Genomic DNA, 17,556 nt, shown 5'->3' with positions numbered 1-17,556 from the left:
TGTGTATTCTCAAGTTGGACCACAGGGATATTTGTTGAGGGTCAGGGTGGGGTTGGGGATTTGGAGGGGGAAAGGGAATAATGGGGGTTAAAAGTTGATTCGGTGTATATATGTTTGCTTTTCTGTTTCATTTGTGTGAATCAATAAAAAGTGCTAATCAGAAATAATGCTATAACACATTAAATATAACTGCATTTAAGATGTAACGCCAGGGTGTTTCCTTAAGACGCTCGACATGCAAGTTTTGCTTCAGCGGAGCAACAGCTCCATCTCTACTTATTTCACAATGAGAGTGCTGCTGTATTTACTTATTTTGTAGTTTTGCATTATAATTCCCTCATACTTTGCGATCTACATCACCTGAAGCTGTTTGGAAAGTTTAGAGTGCATCTGGACAGTGAGCTGTCTGTGTTTTCTTCCTCTCCTCAGTCAGGTGCGAGCTGCAGTGCTGCTCTCGTGCGTAATCATTACAGTTTAAAGTGATCTCATGTTACGTTAAATAAGATTAAACGACTATTCGACAATTTTTTATTGTTGACGTTGTCAATAATGTCGACTAATCGTTTCAGCCCTACAATACAATGCATAACATAAAATCCAGCATGCAGTCCAAACATCTAAATAAGTTTTGCAGCTCATGACAGAATGATATTAGTTAGAATAAGTTAAATGGTACCAGTTTAATACTGTCTTGCAGAATACCAATTACAGTAATATGGGGAAAACTAGGTCACTTTACATGACAGTTTCCATGTTACTCTGTTTCTAACATGTAGTAAGAACTAAGTAGTACTAATATGCTACATATAGTCTACAATTAATATATGGACTAATATTTTATGTTACTGTTCTTATCATTTTTATTTTATAATTTGTTTTGAGGGGTTACATACACCTTAGCCAAATACATTTAAACTCAGTTTTTCACAATTTCTGGCATTTCGTTAGAATCACCATTTTAAGAATGTGAAATGTCAGAATAATAGTAGAGAATGATTTATTTCAGCTATTATTTCTTTCATCACTATTCCCAGTGGGTCAGAAGTTTACATACACTTTGTTAGTATTTGGTAGCATTGCCTTTAAATTACCTGTTTCCTCCAGCATCTTCACAAGGTCCTTTGCTGTTGTTCTGGGATTGATTCGAACTTTTTGCACCAAACTACGTTCATCTCTAGGAGACAGAATGTGTGTCCTTCCTGAGCGGTATGATGGCTGCGTGGTTCCATGGTGTTTATACTTGCATACTATTGTTTGTACAGATGAATGTGGTACCATCAGGCGTTTGGAAATTGCTTCCATGTTTGAGCCAGACTTGTGGAGGTCAACAAATTTTTTCTGAGGTCCTGACTGATTTCTTTTGATTTTCCCATGATGTCAAGCAAAGAGGCACTGAGTTTGAATGTAGGACTTTACATCCACAGGTACACCTCCAATTGACTCCAATTAGCCTATCAGTAGCTAATTATCTAAAGGCTTGACATAATTTTCTGGAATTTTCCAAGCTGCTTAAAAGCACAGTTAACTTAGTGTATGTAAACATCTGACCCACTAGAATTGTGATATAGTCAATTAAAAGTGAAAAAATCGGTCTGTAAACAATTGTTGGAAAAATTACTCGTGTCATGCACAAAGTAGATGTTCTAAATGACTTGCCAAAACTATAGTTTGCTAATATAAAATCTGTGGAGTGGTTAAAAAATAAGGTTTAATGACTTCAGACTAAGTGTATGTAAACTTCTGACTTCAACTGTAAGTACACTTTACTACTATATTGTAGCCTAATTAAAAACCGGTTCATGCTATATGTGTAACATAGATACTGTAATATTAAGCGTACCAAAAAACAATTCAAACATACAATTATTGTGATAAAACACACTTACCCTCTTCTGCCGCTTCAGAGACAGCTGTGATCTGTGAACGTCGCTCATCCACAGCACACGCACACGCGCGCTCTTGATTCAGGCGTGTGTTTGACACACAAAAGAACAAAAACACCCATCTGTTATATGACTGCAGTCTAACAGAAGAGCCTCTTGTCTAAACAATCAGATCAATCTCTCTTATACAGAAGTTCTGCGTGCTTTATTCTGCATGTTTGTCTTACTGCCGTTGTTACTTTTGTCCTAAACCAAAACAAAGTTAATATCGAGTTTATGTGTGCATTTGTCGCCACCTGCTGGTGCTTCTGAAGAATTATTTCAAGACTTGTATGTTCATAACATCAGAGGCAGGCACTGTGTTAAGGTCCCAGATCACATCTAATTTACTTATCTTGAGTTTTTGTCTAGTGCCCATTTTTTTTTTATTTTGGAAAAATATTTTTCAATGTTTCATTTTATATTGTGTATATCGTTGCTACTAAAGCTGGTTTCAGAAATGCTTTAACATTTCTTAAGTGATCTTTAACAAAGTAAAATAATAATAAAAAAAAAATTATAAGTTTTATTAATTTTATTTTGTTTGATTAATTGCACAAAATGATTTGATAAGAATTTGTTATGGAATTGAAATGCGTAGATCTTAAAAATGGGATACAATATAATCTCTGAGTGAAAACTGAGCTTGTATTCATTTTTAAAACATTTGTTCCTCTTTTATTCCAAATAAAAGTCCCCAATGAGTTATGCTAAACAACATGTAACACACTGTACATTGTTCGTTTGTGAGTCACACTTAAGTTGACCCGAACATACATGCGTAATATTTAAAGTTTATTTTATATATATATTTTTTTTTAAGATACGCAATAACACTAATTTTACTAAAGTAAATACACTAAAGTTTTGCAGTTTTGGTTTTTAGTACTTATTTAGCTCTAAATTAATAAATGACACCATTGATTTTCATTTAAAATAAGCACATTTTATGTTATCTTCACTTCAATAAAAGCCTTCATTTCAGTAAATTGAAAGAGTGTCAAAACATAAAAATATGTAATGCATTGTGGGTCTCTGGTGACATCTTCTGGAATAAAAATAACAATTACATGAAATGACAGCTGCTATGGCCAGTAGATGACTTCAGTACTTCATGGACTGGCTGATCTCTATTAGCCAATGTTGTAACAAACTTAATTTCTGGATATTATCACAAGTTATGCATTGGATATATATTTAGATATTATATATTTATAATATATTTACTGTTGCCCTCTGGCCGGCATTACAGAGCACTGAGCACCAGAACAGCCAAGCACAGGAACAGTTTTTCACTCAGGCAATCCACCTCATGAACAGTTAAAACTGCCCCCAAATACTTTCCTTTTGTCAATACATACATATATATATATATATATATATATATATAATGCTCTGTGATGTAGTCTTTCCCATTCATTTCCTATGGCGGGTCAAATTTTACTCGGAACAACACGAGTGTTATTTTTTTGTCACAAAGCCTCAACTCATCCAATGCAGTCCAATTTTGTGTGTGTGTGTGTGTGTATATATGTGTGTGTTTGTGTTCAGATGGCAAACGTAGGAAAAGTAACCAAGTCTTTGACCACTGAGATGAAGGATACCGTTTAAAGAAACAAAATGAAAATGGGTCAAAAAGGACCCGAATAACACATGAGGGTTCAATCACTGTTAGAAGTACTACAAACACAGATATGGCTGAGATACACAATCTCACTGTACAGAAGAGGAAACATTTGACTTGTTTAATAACCTATTTTTTTTATATATATATAACTGAGGTTATACTTATAAAACTTGTTTTAAAAGGTTTTTGTCCTGCAACTTCTGTGAGAAACAGTCAGATATGTCCAAAGTGCTTCATTCATCAATGAAGTTCTTGAAAACAATCACAGATTAAAATTACACTTAAAATTACACACAGAAAACATTACAAAAGTTGTAAGTAAACCCAGCTGTCTGGAAGGTCTTACTCTGAAAACCAATAAGTAAATAAATAAAAAAGAAAGAAAGAAAAGAAAAAAGAAGACAACATTGTCAGTGGGAAATCAAAATTATAAGAAAAATTTTTTCATGGTTGCTTTCTGATGGTAAATCCATGGATGGGTACCATGGTTTTACTACAGTAATTGTACAGTAAACAGTACTTGTCGACTGTAGTAATCATAGTTTTTGGTGGAAAACATGATTTTAATACAGTATTCTGTGTCCATATAGTAACAATGGTTTTGCTATTAACCATGGATAATATTGTCATTATATAACATACAGTAACCATGTTATTTGCAATAAAACCATACTATAGTAACCACAAAATTATGATTTTTATTACCATTTTTGTTTTTTTCATTTTCCTGTGTTATTACTATGGTTTCACTGCTAATATCATGGTTAAAATATGGTTACTGTAGTAAAACCATGATAAATTTATTGCGAGGTCACGCAAAACTATTTCCGAAAAAAAAAAAAAAAAAAAAAAATCCCATCCTGTCCTCTAGATGGCTCTCTAAATTAGAGTTCATCTCTAAATTTTACATTTTGAAACAAAGGGTGCAAATCTGTTACTATGACGTCACAAATTCTGAGTTCCGACCGAGTTTGCTTCAGTTCTCCTACACTCAGATAGTTCTGAAGTTGTGAAGACTGACTGACATTTAACTATTGGTAATCTGATTTTGTATTGGTACACAAAAAGCTTACAAAATAGGCTATTTAGATGTTTCCCTAAGAAACACCACCTGCCTTTTGTTCCGCATTTAACAATTGGTTTTACTTAATTTTTTATGAAATATTAAAGAAAGTGTGTTGTGAATAAAAATAATGTTTAGTGTAAATATAAAGGTGACATAGCGCCCACTGATGGCCTAGTCATGTAGTGTAGATAAAAGGGCAATTATCATATGCAACTACCATTATCAGCAAGATATTGAGCAAATAGACCTTATTCACACTTGCGCCATCTTTGATTTTTTATGGGAATGAAAACGAGGCTGTGAGGGATATACTTACAGTCTCTTCAATGGGCTGTACTGCAGTTTAAAGTGTTTTTGGATTGTTCCGTGGACAAAACATTGATACCCATGTCCAAGAACATTCAGTACTCCAGACAACATGAGTTGTGGAAAATCAGATGTGATCTAGGAGCTTTATACAGCTTTATACCGTTCGTGCTATTGAAGAGACTGTAAGTCTATCCCTCACAGCCTCGTTATCATTCCCATTAAAAATCAAAGATGGCGCTAGTGTGAATAAGGTCTTTTCTTGCATTTCTCTATTAGTTTTTGGAATGGGACAAGTAAGCAGCTATTTTGGATGCCGTGGAGGTGCATTCCGCTTCAGGGCTGAGCAGACTGCCCGTGCCCGGATAAAGGAAAGAGAGGAGGAGGAGGAAAAAATACAGGAGCTTCCTCCTCAAGAATATTATTCTTTACAAGAAAAGTGTGGAGAAAGAGACGGAGAGACAGAAGTGACAGAGCTGCAGATAATAGACCTCACGGTCACTGAGCTACTGTTTGATGCGTGCCCGTCATCTACAACTTTGATGGTCCAGGAATCATTAGTGATTGGCCAGGCAGCTCCTGAGGAAACATCTCAATCATCTGTTGATGTGCAATCCATCACAGTATCTCTCTCAGCATCACAGACAGCCAAAGAAGAAAAAGGAGACAACCACGAGCCCAGTACTAGGAGTGTACAGGAGAGGGTACTGCAAAGAATTCAAAGGTACCATGAGGAGAGAAGGGCCATACAGAAAGAAAAAATGAAAAGAAAATATGAAAGGAGATGGAAGAAACATCAGAAAAGGATGGAGGAATTGAAAGCCAAAGCAGATAGGAGAATGGAACTGTTTAATGCAAGCAGGAGAGCAGCATACGTGCAGGCCAGTGCATTCCCATCTCGTCTCCTGCTCTTCTCTCATGATCATCAGTTGTCTCTCCCTTCCCTCTCAACAAAACACCATGCAATGGCATCTCAGAATATTGCACACACACACAAAAAATCTCAGAACAGTGCACCCAGTGCACAAATAAATAAATAAAAAAATTTATCAAAAGAACGATTCATCCATGCATTATATATATATATATATATATATATATATATATATATATATATATATATATATTTATATATATAATTACCTCGTAATCTTTAATCAAAATTTAATAACTTGCTCTTCTCATCTCTTAACAAAAGGGAGATTGTGCTGCAGTTAAAGGAATATTTCACCCAAAAAGGAAAATTCTCATCATTTACTCACCCTCATGCCATCCCAGATGTGTATGACTTTCTTTCTTCTGCTGAACACAAATGAAGATTTTTAGAAGAATATCTCAGCTCTCCAGGTCCTCACAATGCAAGTGAATGGGCATAAAAGTAATCCATAAGACTCCAGTGGTTTAATCCATGTCTTCTGAAGCGATATGATAGGTATGGGTAAGAAACAGATCAATATTTAAGTCCTTAAGTATTTAAAAGATTGCTTATGAACGGCTAAGGTAAACAGGATATCGCTCAAACTCGCATCACCAGCGTGTAAACTGTGTGATGATGCGTGTGCACGTGAGGGGAAGTAAGATTCGTCCGGGGAGTCAGATTTCAGCACAGCACCACAGGGAGGCGATCTTTGGTGAGGCACTTCATGCCAAAAATATTTTAGGCTATTTTTAAGATTTACATTTCAATTTCACAACAAAATTCCATCAAATTGAATTTTGTAATGTTTTGATCAAATCTAGACAGGCCCCATTTCCAGCAGCCATCTCTCCAACATCTTATCCTTGAGTAATCATGATAAATTGCTCATTTGGTACAAGAAAATCACTTGCCATTATATCAAACACTGCTGAAAGCTATTTGGTTCGTTAAATGAATCTTAACATTGTCTTTGTGTTTGTTTTTGAGTTGCCACAGTATGCAATAGACTGGCATGTCTTAAGGTCAATATTAGGTCAGAAATGGCAAAAGAGAAACAGCTTTTCTAGAAACTCGTCAGTCAGTCATTGCTTTGATGAAGGCTATACAATGCTTGAAATTGCCAAAAAACTGAAGATTTCATACAAAGGTGTACACTACAGTCTTCAAAGACAAAGGACAACTGGCTCTAACAAGGACAGAAAGAGATGTGGAAGACCAGATGTACAACTAAACAAGAGGATAATTACATCATGGCAAATCTTGGGGGGTAATGACTTGAGGGCTATGGAAATATCTAAGAAATTTAATTCATACAGCGAGCAGTGACCAATAGAGTTTTTAAACACTTAAGGAGCATTTTAATTTGAAAGTCTATTAATTAAATAAAAATATAAAACAAAGTGGTATTTATTAAAAAAAAAAACATTACTCTTAATTTTAAGTGATAATATAATAGATATTGTTCAAAATTAAGACTTTCTGGTTGTCAAATTTTTAGTGGAACTTGCTGATAGTTTACGTGCTGAATTCCACCTGTGGTTACTCTCCCAAGACACCTGTGTGAACTTAAAGGGAACTAATTTCAAACGTCCACTAAAAATCAGTGCAACACCATTTGGTTACAAGTCATTGTAAATTAATATAAAATAAAAATACGGTGCTTTTCAAACTGTTCTGAGACCAGTTTCCTTAAGAGTTCCATTCATTCAAAACCACTGTTGGTTAAGCCATTCACTGATTAGGCAGCAAGGCAGCAAGTCACCTGCCTATGTTTTTGGATGCAGCGGTTAAGTGTGAGTTAGGTGCTCAAATACGTTTTGGAGCCACTTTAGATTACACTGTATATATTGTATATATTCATATTTTGATGTACAACAACTGTTTTGAACTTTTAAGCATTATGTAATGCTTGCTATTTAATTAGCTAGCCTATATGAAGACTTATTAAAGCAAATTATTATGTTACCAAAGCCAATTCTAAACATTGGACACAAATCAGAGTGTACTGACCCATTTTTCCAACCTCTACACACCAAAAGACATCTTCTAAGAAAAACTCACATTTTCACTTGCTTTTGTCTCCATAAGGAGAGATTGTGATTTATTTTTTTCTTTTAGATCTCAAGTGGCCAGAATGTTTCATTTTGTAACAGAGAATGAGTCTGATACAGAGTGTCACATATTCCTGACATACAGTATATGCAGTTTATGGGGGTTTATTGTAAACAAGAAAATATGCCCCTTTCATGTGACAGTATTCTAAAGGAGATAGACAGACAGACAGATAGACAGATCAATAGGTAGATCAGACAGACAGACAGACAGACAGACAGACAGATAGATAGATAGATAGATAGATAGATAGATAGATAGATCAGAAGGACAGATGGATGGACGGACAGACAGATAAATAGATAGACAGATAGACAGATCAATAGATAGATCAGACAGACAGATAGATAAAACACATAGACAGATCAATAGGTAGATCAGACAGATAGAACAGACAGACAGACAGACAGACAGATAGATAGATAGATAGATAGATAGATAGATAGATAGATAGATAGATAGATAGATCAGAAGGATGAATGGACAGACAGACAGATAAATAGATAGGACAGACAGACAGATAGACAGATCAATAGATAGATCAGACAGACCGATCAATAGGTAGATCAGACAGACAGACAGACAGACAGATAGATAGACAGATCAGAAGGATGGACGGACGGATAGACAGACAGATAAATAGATAGGACAGACAGACAGATAGACAGATCAACAGATAGATCAGACAGACCGATCAATAGGTAGATCAGACAGACAGACAGACAGACAGATAGATAGATCAGAAGGACAGATGGATGGACGGACAGACAGATAAATAGATAGGACAGACAGACAGATAGACAGATCAATAGATAGATCAGACAGATAGATAAAACAGACAGACAGATCAATAGGTAGATCAGACAGACAGACAGATAGAACAGACAGACAGACAGACAGATAGATAGATCAGAAGGACGGACAGACGGACAGACAGACAGATAAATAGATAGGACAGACAGACAGATAGACAGGTCAATAGATAGATCAGACAGACAGATCAATAGGTAGATCAGACAGACAGACAGATAGATAGATAGATAGATAGATAGATAGATAGAAAGATAGATAGATAGATAGATAGATAGATAGATAGATAGATAGATAGATAGATCAGAAGGACAGACGGATGGACGGACAGACAGATAAATAGATAGGACAGACAGACAGATCAATAGATAGATCAGACAGACAGATAGATAAAACAGACAGACAGAGGTAGATCAGACAGACAGACAGACGGAACAGACAGACAGACAGATCAATAGGTAGATCAGACAGACAGATAGAACAGACAGACAGAATAGATAGATAGATAGATAGATAGATAGATAGATAGATAGATCAGAAGGATGGACAGACAGATGGACAGACAGACAGATAGACAGATCAACAGATAGATCAGACAGACAGATAGATCAATAGGTAGATCAGACAGACAGACAGACAGACAGACAGACAGACAGATAGATAGATAGATAGATAGATAGATAGATAGATAGATAGATAGAGTAGTTTGCAGATGCAGCAATGTGTCCATCATCCAGTGACTAATAAATGACCTCTCACTTTTTTTTACTTGCACCATTAAGAATATTGGTCACACTTGCTGTCTGCTATTTCCAATCTGACCTGTTTCTCAGTCTCTTAAAATAGAAGCACCAGGGGACGTGGGAATGATACACTTGAGCAACCGCTGTGGACATAGTGAAATAAATCTCAGCAGCCTTTTAAACAAATTAATTAAATGGGCAATTTTCCTGCCCGTCTCCACCCCGCACACTGTAACGCAAAGTCTCGTTTTCCCACCTGCGTTCGGAGGGATTTATGAACTTGCCAGGCTGGTAAAACACTGCGGTCCATCCCTGACTGACAGACCCCGCGTCTGTCTCAAAGTTTTATTGATCCATTTATCCATCCGATCTGAATTTACAAGCACAGAATATGTAAAAGGTTTGGGGGTGATGACATTGGTTTGACGCGCCGTGAGGAGAGAGCTGTATATAAGTCCAGGCCACAAATAGGAAGGGTACGTTGAGAAGAGACCTCCAGGTTGCACGAGAAAGTGTGTGTGTCATCATGCTGTGTAAACTGATTTTATTTTTTGCTTTGCTTCTCGCCGTCTTAGAACCTCTGCTTGGACATCCGTTGGATACCTACGCCAGGCCTGGTAAGTCCTCTCATCTACTCTGTTTAAAGGGATAGTTCACCCCAAAATGAAAATTCTGTCATCATTTACTCACGCTCATGTTGTTTCAAAACCATATGACCTTCTTTTCTTCCGTGAAACACAAACTGAGTTAGATTGAATGACTATTGCAACTTGTAAGCGCTTTTGACAATTAATTATGTGCAGGATATGGATTATTGATATCTACAATTCAGTTTTCACTAGTTAAAAAGCTAATTCTGGATATCAGCAATGGAATTAGGCTATTAGTGAAAATGCTAGTGATTACTATTTTTACTATTTGACTATTAATTGCTAGTAATTGCCAGTAATTACATTTGCACTAGTACAAATTTTAATTCTTGATCAAAATGGACATCATTACTCAAGGATATACCCATTCTTGATATCTTGTAAAAGCCATAATTTGTTTTTTAAAACTGTATCTGCATTTTCACCTGTATGCAATTTCACAATGATCTGTCATTCACTCCTGTTCAAAATGCAATAACTGGTATCTGTAAAAAAAATAATAATAATAACAAAAAAACCTTTTACTAGTTAAAATTTCAAAAACACATCTCAGCTATGTACTTCGTACTAATAACATTTTTTGACAATAATAATTTTTGATATCAATAATTACATTGTTACTACAGCAAATGACCGTTCCTGATATCAAAAACTAGTAAAAATTATACTTTTTTTACAGTTTAACATGTTACATTTAGTATTTCAGATTTAAAAAAAAGGAAAAAAAAAATCAGATATAGATATAGAGTAATTAAGGATATCGTAAAAGGCTTACAAGTTACAATAACATTATAGATATCTGAAATAACATTGTCACTAGTGAAAAACAAAGACAGATTTCAAAATCTTGCATTTTTACTACTTGTAACCACTGATATATATATATATATATATATATATATATATATATATATAAAACTGGATTGCTGATGCAATGTTATACTGCCAGCAGGAGGTGAAGTGTTCGAGCGGCCATCTTGGTATGCCATAGAGTATCAATGACTGACAGGCGAGAGACTCACCGTCTCCGACCTGCGGATACAACAGTTGCATTTCGCCCTCTAGTTACAATCATGTTTAATGTTTAATTAGCTTGTTATGGATAATATTCGTTACGAGGGAGAAGATATATGCGGATAGCGATGTCAGAGCATTCACCTGCCCCGGTGTTCAGTCTATCAGTACAGCACAACAATCACCAAAGGAAGCGGGAAAACTGACCACAAGTTGTAATGCAAGTAGGAAAATCTGTAATATCTGCTTGTTTAGGGTGACAATACATCCTTACCCCCGAAAGGGACTTTAAAAAAGTCAGACCAGGATTTCTAAATCGCCTTAAATGCCTGGGATTCTGTTGTTTTCATATTTAAGTGCTCTTTGTTGTCATACATGGATTATTGTCATAAATACGTGTTCGTTTGCCATTTAAATCTAGCTGATCAGCTGATCCAATCAGCTGATGAAGTTTGTTAGTGGTGGATACTGTTTGATATAGATACACAACTCGCATGGACTTTCAAAAACAGGAAAAATTCCCGACTTTAAATAAATAATTACATGTGTGGGATGGCGTTAGGATGATGTAATCAGATATCGACGATGTCTTACAAATATCCCGATGCCGATTGCGAACAGACGATGATCAACAGTATCGGGAAATGGAAAACCCAAGGATCTGGGAAGTCACCAGATATAGAAAAGCCGCCAATTCTCGTGTTTGATTCACTGTTTGTTCAGAGGCGTACAGCGCAAGCCTGTCTCGTGGAACAAGCGCATGTAAAGAGTTTTCACTCTTTTTTCTGTTTCATTCATCTGAAATCTTTTTGCAAGAATAATGTCGTCTTTGAGAATGCTGCAAATGATCTCCGATCATCTCAGGAGGTGCTGTGAGTTAAGTTTGCTTTATTTCCAAGCGGTTGGCATGCATTGTGAATGCAACTCTGCAGGTTCAGTAATATATACAGGGATCTTTGTATTAAAGAAACAAAGACGAAAGTGATTAAATCATAAAATAATACAAGACAGGTTCAACTTGATCCTAAAATTGAGTTCTATTTTCTTTTCTTAGGCAGCGTTAACTGTATTACCAAAACGCAAAACAAACACAAATTCGATAAGATCACACATTTGGCAGCATTATTTTGGAAACACAAGGGAATTTATTAGGCTTTATTATTATGATTATTATTATCGTTACATTTATGATTGTCTTTAGTGATTAATCTGTAGGATATTAGTAATTGTCCACCTGTTGTCATTGATGGATGCTTGCGTGATGGAAAATGGAGCCGTTGGAGACGGTGAACGTTTAAATACGATTTTTTTTACCATTTCGTAATTTTATTGTTTTTTTCGTTTAGTTTAAAGTGCAGTTTGAATTTAGAAATGTCTTTTATGTTTTTTGTATTTCAATAAATGAATTATATTTTTAAAGCAAAATCAACAAAGCAAAAATATTCACCGACCCTCAGCAGGGGGGTTGACAATGTAATCTATTATCGAGATGTTTTTAAGGCGATTACATACCGATTTTAGATAAAAAATAGGTGATTGAATGACTAATGTTTACTCGCTGAAATGAGATGATTTTCTATTAAGTCAATAAGGAGACTGGAATGTTTGCGCATAGCGATATGGTGGCGCAGTGGCTTCACTGATATGACATCATAAGCAATCCAGTTATTTTTTCAAGTGATGATGCCATTAGAATTGACGTTTTTACTAGTGCAAATGTAATTTCTGATATCAAAACACTGCCTAAAATCTCCTTTTGTGTTTAATGAAAGAAAGTCATATGGGTTTGTAACAACATGAGGGTGAGTGAATGATGACAGAATTGAGATTTTTGGTTGAAATATTATTTTAACAAAAATAAATAAATATATATATATATATATATATATATATATATATATATATATATATATATATATTGTTATTTATCCACAAGCACCAAAAGTTTATTTCTAGGTTTAAATAATAATAATAAATAAATAAATCCCTGATTTTCAAAGCAGTCTTAGACTTTTGGACCCCCACAGTATATTTAATCCTTGAACACTTATCAATAGAGAACCTACTGGATCCAAAACATCAAATATGGACCCCCCCCCCCCCCCCCCCTCTCTTTTTTTAAAAATAAGTAATGTAACAACACTATCAGCACTAAAGTAAAAACACAAAAGTTATGCATTTCTTTTGGGATGTTATAGTATTTTTGATCTTATTTAACTCTAAATTACTTAATTACATGTTCATATGAAATAAGAAAATTGTATGTTATCTTCACTTCATTAAGAACTTTAATTTCACTAAATTGAAAGATTGTCAAAATATCAAAATACACCGATCAGTTTTCATTAATGATGAAAACAAATATTTAGACATGTATATACACTGATCAGCCACAACATTAAAACCACCTGCCTAATATTGTGTGGGTCCCCTTCATGCCGTAGTGAACATGCAAGACACAAAACAGTTCACGTGTTCTCACAATCCGACACCTCAGATTTAAACATATAATCACGATCATGATGGAATGATGGTAGATGTCATTTCCTTTTGCAGTTCTTGTAGAAGAGGAGCAGGTGGTGAGTCCAGAAGATCGGAGTTACTTGGAGCAAGCATATCTCGATTACCCGTCCCTCATAACCAGAGACATCAGCAGTGATGGTGAGACACTGATTTCTGTATTAAAACCCACATTGGTTGAAATACTGGTATAAATATGCAACGTGTTGAAATGTAAATGCTGTAAATGAGATTCACTCAAAAATGAAAATACGGCTTAAATAATGATATAATTTTTATTTTTGAGTAAACTATCCTTTTAAGCTTGATGAAATGAAAGAATTCTCTATTATACAGTATAACTCGGAAATCAGCAGAGCTGGAAACAACTTATTCTGTTATGGCTTTAATCTTAATCTTAATTGTGATTAAAAATGGCTTAATCACACAGGTCTCAGAACAGCAGGATTTGTCCCCAGCCAAGCTGTAAAAGAAGTGAGTTTAAAGGAAAATACAGACTTAAAGGAATAGTTCACCCAAAAAGAAGATTCTCTTACCATTTACTCACTGTATGTAAGTGAAGATTTTTAAAAGAGTATCTCAGCTCTGTAGGTCCATACAATGCAAGTGAATGGTGACCAAAACGTTGAAGCTCCTAAAAGCACATAAAGGCAGCATAAAATACTCCAGAGGTTTAATCCATGTCTTCTGAAGTGATCTAATCGGTTTTGGATTAGAACAGACCAAAATATAACTCCTTTATCACTGTACATCTTGACATTGCTGTCTCTAGGCACGATCACGATTTCAAGCTCGATTACATTTTGCTAATGCTTGATGCATGCACAGAGTGGTAGATGGTGCTAGGATGTGTAATCAAGCTTGAAATCATGATTGCTAAGGAGAGTGCTGATGTCAAGATTTATAGTGAAAAAGGAGTTATATTATGGTCTGTTCTCACACAAAATTGATTGGATAGCTTCAGAAGACATGGATTCAACCACTGGAGTCATATGGATTACTTTTATGCTGCCTTTATTTGCTTTTAGGAGCTTCAAAATTTTGTTCACCATTCACGTGAATTGTATGGACCTACAAAGCTGAGATATTCTTCTAAAAATCTTTGTGTTCTACAGAAGAAAGTCATTCATATCAGGGATGGCAAAAGGGTGAGTAAATGATGAGGGAATTTACATTTTTGGGTGAACTATTCCTTTAAAGCATATGACATCATTGAATATTAAATCAGTAGACATCTATAATGTTTTATTCACAGTCTCTGTGTAATTCCATGTTTATTGTTCAGGTCTTGTTGGGAAAGCCGTTGTTGAATCCTTTAAGCCGTTTTCTGGGCAACCGGAAGCAGTATCGTAAGAGAGGAAGCAATACAGAGTGTTTCTGGAAATACTGCGTCTGAAAACATCAAATCAGACATGCACTGACAAATACATGCACCTGCATAGTTGAATGTTCTCACTTGCTTTACATGCAATTTGCAACACTCACGCACAAAATTTGTGGGCCTGATACCTAAACAATTTGCTATTTATGTTTGTTGGGAAATAAAGCTGATTATGTATTTGTATATATAAATAATTGCTCTTGAGCTCAGATGTAAATAAAGTAAATATGTTTGAAAAAGATCTTCTGGTTTGGTTTTGCATTTATTGTGTAGGGTGCCCCAGTCCATATTTCCCTTCTCATGCAAGTTCAAACTGTCATTATCAGCATGCACATTCACATTAGTATCCTCTGTCTGCGTGGGAAATTTGAAGGATGTAGTCCACATTATTGCAAAATATTAAAGAAAATATATTTTGGGAGGTGTTGACACTAACATGTGACTAGTGTTACAACAGCGTCCGATACGGGGACAGTTGTAACAAATGCACTCCTCGCCTTCACACGCTAATTGTGGAAAACAGGAACTACTTATGTAGGCTTTTGATATTTATTTTGCTTTACATGCAATGCAATACTTCATATTGAGAGTCTACATGGAATATTTGTATGTTTTAAAATGAATCTCTCACATTGCAGGACTAGTGGCCAACCGATATATCGCCGAGGCCGATAAATCGGCCGATATTCTGACTTTTTTAATTATCAGCATCAGCCAATAAATATTCCCGTTTGGCCTGTTTTTTTCTTGAGGGCGCTGAGAATCGCCTGCTTACATGTGAAGCGACTGTGACATGTAAACGTCCAGTCATGGTTTGTTTTGTTGTTATGTGCCATCGTGTTACTACAATAATAGACTGGTGTGCAACACAGTCTCATTTAAACAGTCCGCATATCAGAGCCGCGTCAGACGCATTTGAGCTCATAATGTTACATTGCTCACCTGTTTCATTCTCCCTCTCTCTCCTCAACAGTTCCCTGTAACTTTTAACTTTCTTTTCTAATGATAAAAAGGCAAAAATCAACAAAAATAATATCATATATCGTCTGCAAATATGTGCATATCTCGTTTAAACAGATGTAATAAACAAACCTCACAAAACTTGAGCAGATCCAGCATCCTGTGGAGCGCTCATTTATTTACCCCTATAGCATGTATTCTATCAGCCTCTCCTCAGTTGTTCCCTGTAAATTTTAACTTTTGTTTTCTAATGATAAAAGGCAAATATCAATAAAACATCTATTAAATACTGTTTGCAAATATGTGCATATCTCGTTTAAACAGATGTAATTCACGAACCTTACAAAAATCCAGCGTTTAATAATATCTACCTCTGAAGCGTGAATTTTATTAGCCCGAATCAAAACTTCAGGATCAAAAGTTCCTCTGATTCACAAATCAGGATGGTCACTCCGTGGCAATCCAGGCAGGCGATCCAGGCCGTTTAAACCGTCAGGAGATTGCTGCTCACGCTGGGATCTGCATGAGCCCGTGAATGCAACTTCAAAGTAAAAGCGCTTCACTTGTGCTATGATTAAATGTCTTAATCACTTTGCACTGTATGTGCAAATGGTTTGATTTAGTATTTTTGGAGAAAATGCGATTGCTAACATGGACATGCCATCCATGGTTGCTGGACTACTGTGTGTACTGTTATTTTGTTCTTCCTAATATATTAACAATTTCTTCATGTGCAAATAAATTACTAAAAATTGATGACTAAACAGAAATCAGAGGAAACTGACATCTACTTGTATCACCTGAGACTTTTGCCGTTTACCTTCTTGTGTCTCTGATCCTGTTTCCTGCCCTAATTATTCCCAGCTGTATCTCGTTTACCTTGTTTGCCCCAGTGTATATAATGTCCCTGTGTTTGCTCAGTCTTTGTCAGTTGTTGTTCCTGTTACCCTTCATGGATGTGACGTTTGTTCTGTTACTGAGGTTTTGTTTTGTTTTGTTTTGTTTTGTTCTGTTCCTGTGTTTTCCAGGTTTTGTATCTGGACTTGTTTTCTTATTAAATATAAGCTGTACTTAGATCCTGCTCTCTTGACTTCCTCAAGCAATCGTTACAGAACCACTGAAAATACAATATTTTTTTTTTAAATTCTTTTTAGCAAAGTTAAAGTTTTGTGTGAAATTGAGTAAATATAGTGCTAAATAAGAGTTTATTCAATTTTTAGCAATTTTATGTTTATGTTATTTACTATATTAAACTGTGTGATGTATCAGCCTATCAGGCACCCTGCTCTCTGCCATTAAAAAACCCATATCGGTCGACCACTTGCAGGACCATTTAAATTGAACTAGCAAAGGCAAATAGGCGATTCAAATGTAAACTATAGGCTACAGTTCCTCTTAAACATTCATTCAAAAGTTACTAGACATGTTGTCAACTACCCATATACTGATCATATTAAAGAATAAAGTATTTAAGTTATTGTGGTCTTTTATTCATAGTTCTCATGTGGTGTCAAAACATTTCCCTG

General features: G+C 35.4%; 2 protein-coding genes across 3 annotated transcripts in view; one reads left to right on the top strand and one right to left on the bottom strand.

Moving 5' to 3' along the window:
* LOC127427901 (coiled-coil domain-containing protein 50-like) overlaps nt 1-2,121 on the bottom strand; it is a 35,991-nt gene extending 33,870 nt beyond the window's left edge. For both annotated transcript variants that reach the window (XM_051675827.1, XM_051675829.1), the window contains exon 1: nt 1,887-2,121. The gene's annotated coding sequence lies outside the window, so the exon portion shown is untranslated. The remainder of the gene's footprint in view (nt 1-1,886) is intronic.
* A 7,910-nt stretch (nt 2,122-10,031) lies between these two features.
* On the top strand, nt 10,032-17,155 carry LOC127427937 (prepro-urotensin II-beta-like). Its single transcript, XM_051675889.1, has 4 exons — nt 10,032-10,122; nt 13,726-13,830; nt 14,120-14,163; nt 14,975-17,155. The coding sequence occupies exons 1-4, from the start codon at nt 10,032-10,034 to the stop codon at nt 15,083-15,085; spliced, it is 351 nt and encodes a 116-aa protein (XP_051531849.1). The 3' UTR covers nt 15,086-17,155.
* Nucleotides 17,156-17,556: the final 401 nt, after the last annotated feature.

The sequence above is a fragment of the Myxocyprinus asiaticus genome, chromosome 37 (assembly GCF_019703515.2).
Source record: "Myxocyprinus asiaticus isolate MX2 ecotype Aquarium Trade chromosome 37, UBuf_Myxa_2, whole genome shotgun sequence".
Lineage (NCBI taxonomy): Eukaryota > Metazoa > Chordata > Actinopteri > Cypriniformes > Catostomidae > Myxocyprinus > Myxocyprinus asiaticus.
The sequence above is the reverse complement of the archived record's forward strand: the minus strand, read 5'-3'. Positions and strand labels throughout refer to the sequence as shown.

What these genes read in the sequence shown, in the direction of transcription:
- LOC127427937 (XM_051675889.1), top strand. Translation starts at nt 10,032, where the DNA reads ATGCTGTGTAAACTGATTTTATTTTTTGCTTTGCTTCTCGCCGTCTTA. An exon ending in GGATACCTACGCCAGGCCTG is followed by an intron (nt 10,123 to 13,725) that starts GTAAGTCCTCTC and finishes TTCCTTTTGCAG; the next exon opens with TTCTTGTAGAAGAGGAGCAG. An exon ending in CAGAGACATCAGCAGTGATG is followed by an intron (nt 13,831 to 14,119) that starts GTGAGACACTGA and finishes TTAATCACACAG; the next exon opens with GTCTCAGAACAGCAGGATTT.